Here is a 3,386-nt window from a genome sequence, read left to right as displayed (position 1 = left end):
TATATATAGTAACACAGAGCAAAAGAGACAGACACAGACACACACACACACACAGAGAAACACATACACACACACAGAGACAGACTGACACACACACACACAGAGACTGTGATGCGTTCTCTGCTGAGCTGTGATTGGCCGATGACCGTGTCTGACTTCCTGTCCCTCCAGTGTCCTTCCTGGGGCTGATGTGCAGCCGGGCTCTGATCAACAGGAGCCGCGGGGAGGAGATCATGGGCGAGTGTCCTCTGCCGGCCATCAAGGTGTCTCTGGACTGGATCCGCCTGAGACCCAGCGTCTTCCACGAGGCCGCCGTGCACCAGCGCCAGCAGTAAGTCCACCCTGGGGGGGCGTCTGTGCATCAATACACAGACCCAAGTAGGGATCTGTTATTATAAATGTCTTGGTTGGTTTGGTTTTTTTCTGCGCTTTTTGTGATGTTTGTTGAAGTTTTTTTAAGCTTTTTCGCTCATTTTTGTCCCTTTTTTCAAAGTCGTTTCTTACATTAAGTTCCATAACATTAAATAAAACGCGTAAGTGGACTGATGATTTATTTCACCTGTGAAGGCCGTTTCTTTCACAACGTCTTTATGTGGTACAGATCCTCGCAGAAATCCATTTTTAAATTCTCAATGAGAATAAGAAAATAAGAAGAAAGAAAGAAAGAAAGAAAGAAAGAAAGAAAGAAAGAAAGAAAGAAAGAAAATGATCCTTCGCTCCAATATATTGAAACAAATCACAAAATCGGTCATAATAATCACAATTAGATATTTTCCTGATTTAAAGGGCCACGTGCATATTTCTCAACCTGGACTCTGTTTTCCCATCTTTTCGACGCCAAGTATGAATCTTTAATTATATATTTTATATTATATATTGTATATTATATATTAGAAGTTGGAAAAAAGGTTATAAATTACAATATATCGCAGAATATTGTATCGTGATGTTATCGTATCAAGAGGCGTCTGATTCCTCGTGTATTTGTTGTTTTGTTTGTGTATTTGTGTGTGTTGTGTGTGTTGTCTGTTTATTTCTGTGTGTGTGTGTTGTGTGTGTGTGTTGTCTGTGTATTTCTGTGTGTGTGTTGTGTGTTGTGTGTGTGTGTTGTGTGTATTTCAGACCTTACAGAGTGTAAATCGTAATTTTATTTCAAACTATAATTTATTATAATTATCATTCTATAAAATCTAACACTGATTATTAGGACCTGATTATGTGGTTGTAGTGTGTTTACAATCCATTTGAGAGATCTGTATTATATTATATTAATATTAAAAACCAATAAATGTCCCGTGGGGTCTCCAAACATGGTCTCCAGACAACCAACGGGACAACAGAGTCCAGGTTGGACAATATGCACGTGGCCCTTTAAATTCCTTTAAATCAGGGACATGTCTAATTGCGGATATTAAGACTGATTGGGATATGATTCAACGTATTGGAGCGAATGATCATTTTTGTATCATTATTCCTAATTTCCTGCGACTGTGATCTCTGCGTACGCTGATGTCTTTATTCTGTAGGACACGACGTCTCTGCAGCAGTTTGACTCATCATTTCTCTAAAATATGTCTAACCTGTGATCTGGATGTTGCTCTAGTCCGTATTGATGTAGATAAATCTCCCTGCTGCGTTTCTGTGTGATTCCGTCCCGGAGAGGACGTGTAACTGGTCTTCCTGTCTCTCAGTGTCTGGCCCTGGCTCGTCTCCATCCTCAACAGCTTCCAGCCCAGAGAGGACGACGTGTCCTGCTCCTCGGGTAGGACCTCCTTCTTTAGTCCAGGGGTCGATAGATCGGATCCTCCTCGGGTTACAGTCTGGTCTAGAGCCCGACCGACATATTGTACACCAGATATTAGACACGTCCCCAACTACCGCTATCGGCATTAATAATGGCAGATTTAAAAAAAAAATATATATATAATATATATATATATACATACACTACCGGTCAAAAGTTTGGGGTCACTTACAAATGTCCATTCCCCTCCATTATAGACAGGATACCAGCTGATCTGGGTGGGGGGGGGGGGGGGGGGCTGATCTTTAATGCAATATCTACATTTCCCATTATCTGCAACCATTCATCCAATGTTCAAAATGCTCATTTTGTTTACTCATCTGATATTATTTTAAAAAAACTAACTAAGAAAAGATGAAACAACCCTTTTGCAATGATGTAAGCACATAATGTAATCAGATTACTGCCCTGGTTAAAAAAAACAAGGCACCTGATCTCAGCTGGGATTCTGTCTATGATGGAGTCCAATGGACATTTGGGAGGGACTCCAAACTTTTGACCGGTAGTGTATATATCTAGTCTGTCCACCAGAGGATGCTCTACAACGACCCTGTTAGTGATAAAGTTGCATAGTCTGTCCGCCAGAAGGCGATACACACACACACACACACACACACACACACACACACATACACACACACACACACACACATACACATAGTCACTGATTGTGCAAGTTCTCCTACTTAGTAAGATGAGAGAGCTCTGTAATTTTCATCATAGGAACAGGAGAGACAAAATGAGAAAAAAAACAAAATCAGGTGTCTTTTATACAGATAATGAGTTTAAACAGGTGTCATTAATACAGGTAACGAGTGGAGGACAGAAGAGCTTCTGAAAGAAGAAGTTACAGATCTGTGAGAGCCACAAATCTTTGTTTGTGGATGACCAAATACTTATTTTACACCACAATATACAAATAAATTCTTTAAAAATCCTCCAGTGTGATTTCCTGGATGTTTTTTTTCTCATTTTGTCTTTACAGTCTTACAGACCTCTTTCATCTTTAGAAGTTTTTGTCTAAATACACTTTGTCCCCACTGTGTGTCTGACTAGTAGTCCTTACCTAGGTACTGTCAGGGCGTGTGTAACTGATGTCTGTCTGTGTGTGTGTGTGTGTTTAAAATGCTGATACTGATAGATCAGGAAATGCCTAATATCGTCCGATAATGTTGACCCGCCGATACATCGGCCGGCTCTTGATATTGTAATCCTGTAATGTTAGCGTGTCCGATGTGTTGAAGCTGAGGGTGTGTTTGTTTTATCTGCAGTGACGCCGCTGCCGGAGGAGTTTGAGTTGCAGGGATTCTTGGCGCTCCGACCCGCTCTGAGGTAATCCTTCATTCAGGGTTAGGCTGATATATCTGAAATCCACACTAACATAGTGTACTGTACATAGTCTAAGTCATGTTGTTTAGCAGCTAAAATAGGATGTGAGACTAGTTCTGCAACCTGTCTTACCTTCTATCACGCTGCTGTGTGAGGGAGAGGGTGAGGGAGAGGGTGAGGGAGAGGGTGAGGGAGAGAAAGAGGGTGAGTGAGAAGGTGAGGGAGAGGGAGAGGGTTAGGGAGAAGGTGAGAA

The 3,386-nt window shown here is 41.4% G+C and overlaps 1 protein-coding gene across 1 annotated transcript in view; it reads left to right on the top strand.

Moving 5' to 3' along the window:
* The window catches only part of smg7 (SMG7 nonsense mediated mRNA decay factor), a 13,891-nt gene that overhangs the window by 4,184 nt on the left and 6,321 nt on the right, over nt 1–3,386 (top strand). Inside the window, exons 6-8 of the mRNA XM_034887324.1 lie at nt 156–331; nt 1,692–1,762; nt 3,076–3,137. Coding sequence (XP_034743215.1) covers nt 156–331; nt 1,692–1,762; nt 3,076–3,137 — 309 coding nt within the window. The remainder of the gene's footprint in view (nt 1–155; nt 332–1,691; nt 1,763–3,075; nt 3,138–3,386) is intronic.

This window comes from Etheostoma cragini, chromosome 12, assembly GCF_013103735.1.
Source record: "Etheostoma cragini isolate CJK2018 chromosome 12, CSU_Ecrag_1.0, whole genome shotgun sequence".
Taxonomy (NCBI): domain Eukaryota; kingdom Metazoa; phylum Chordata; class Actinopteri; order Perciformes; family Percidae; genus Etheostoma; species Etheostoma cragini.
Note: the sequence above shows the minus strand (reverse complement) of the source record. Positions and strands in the feature narration are given on the sequence as shown.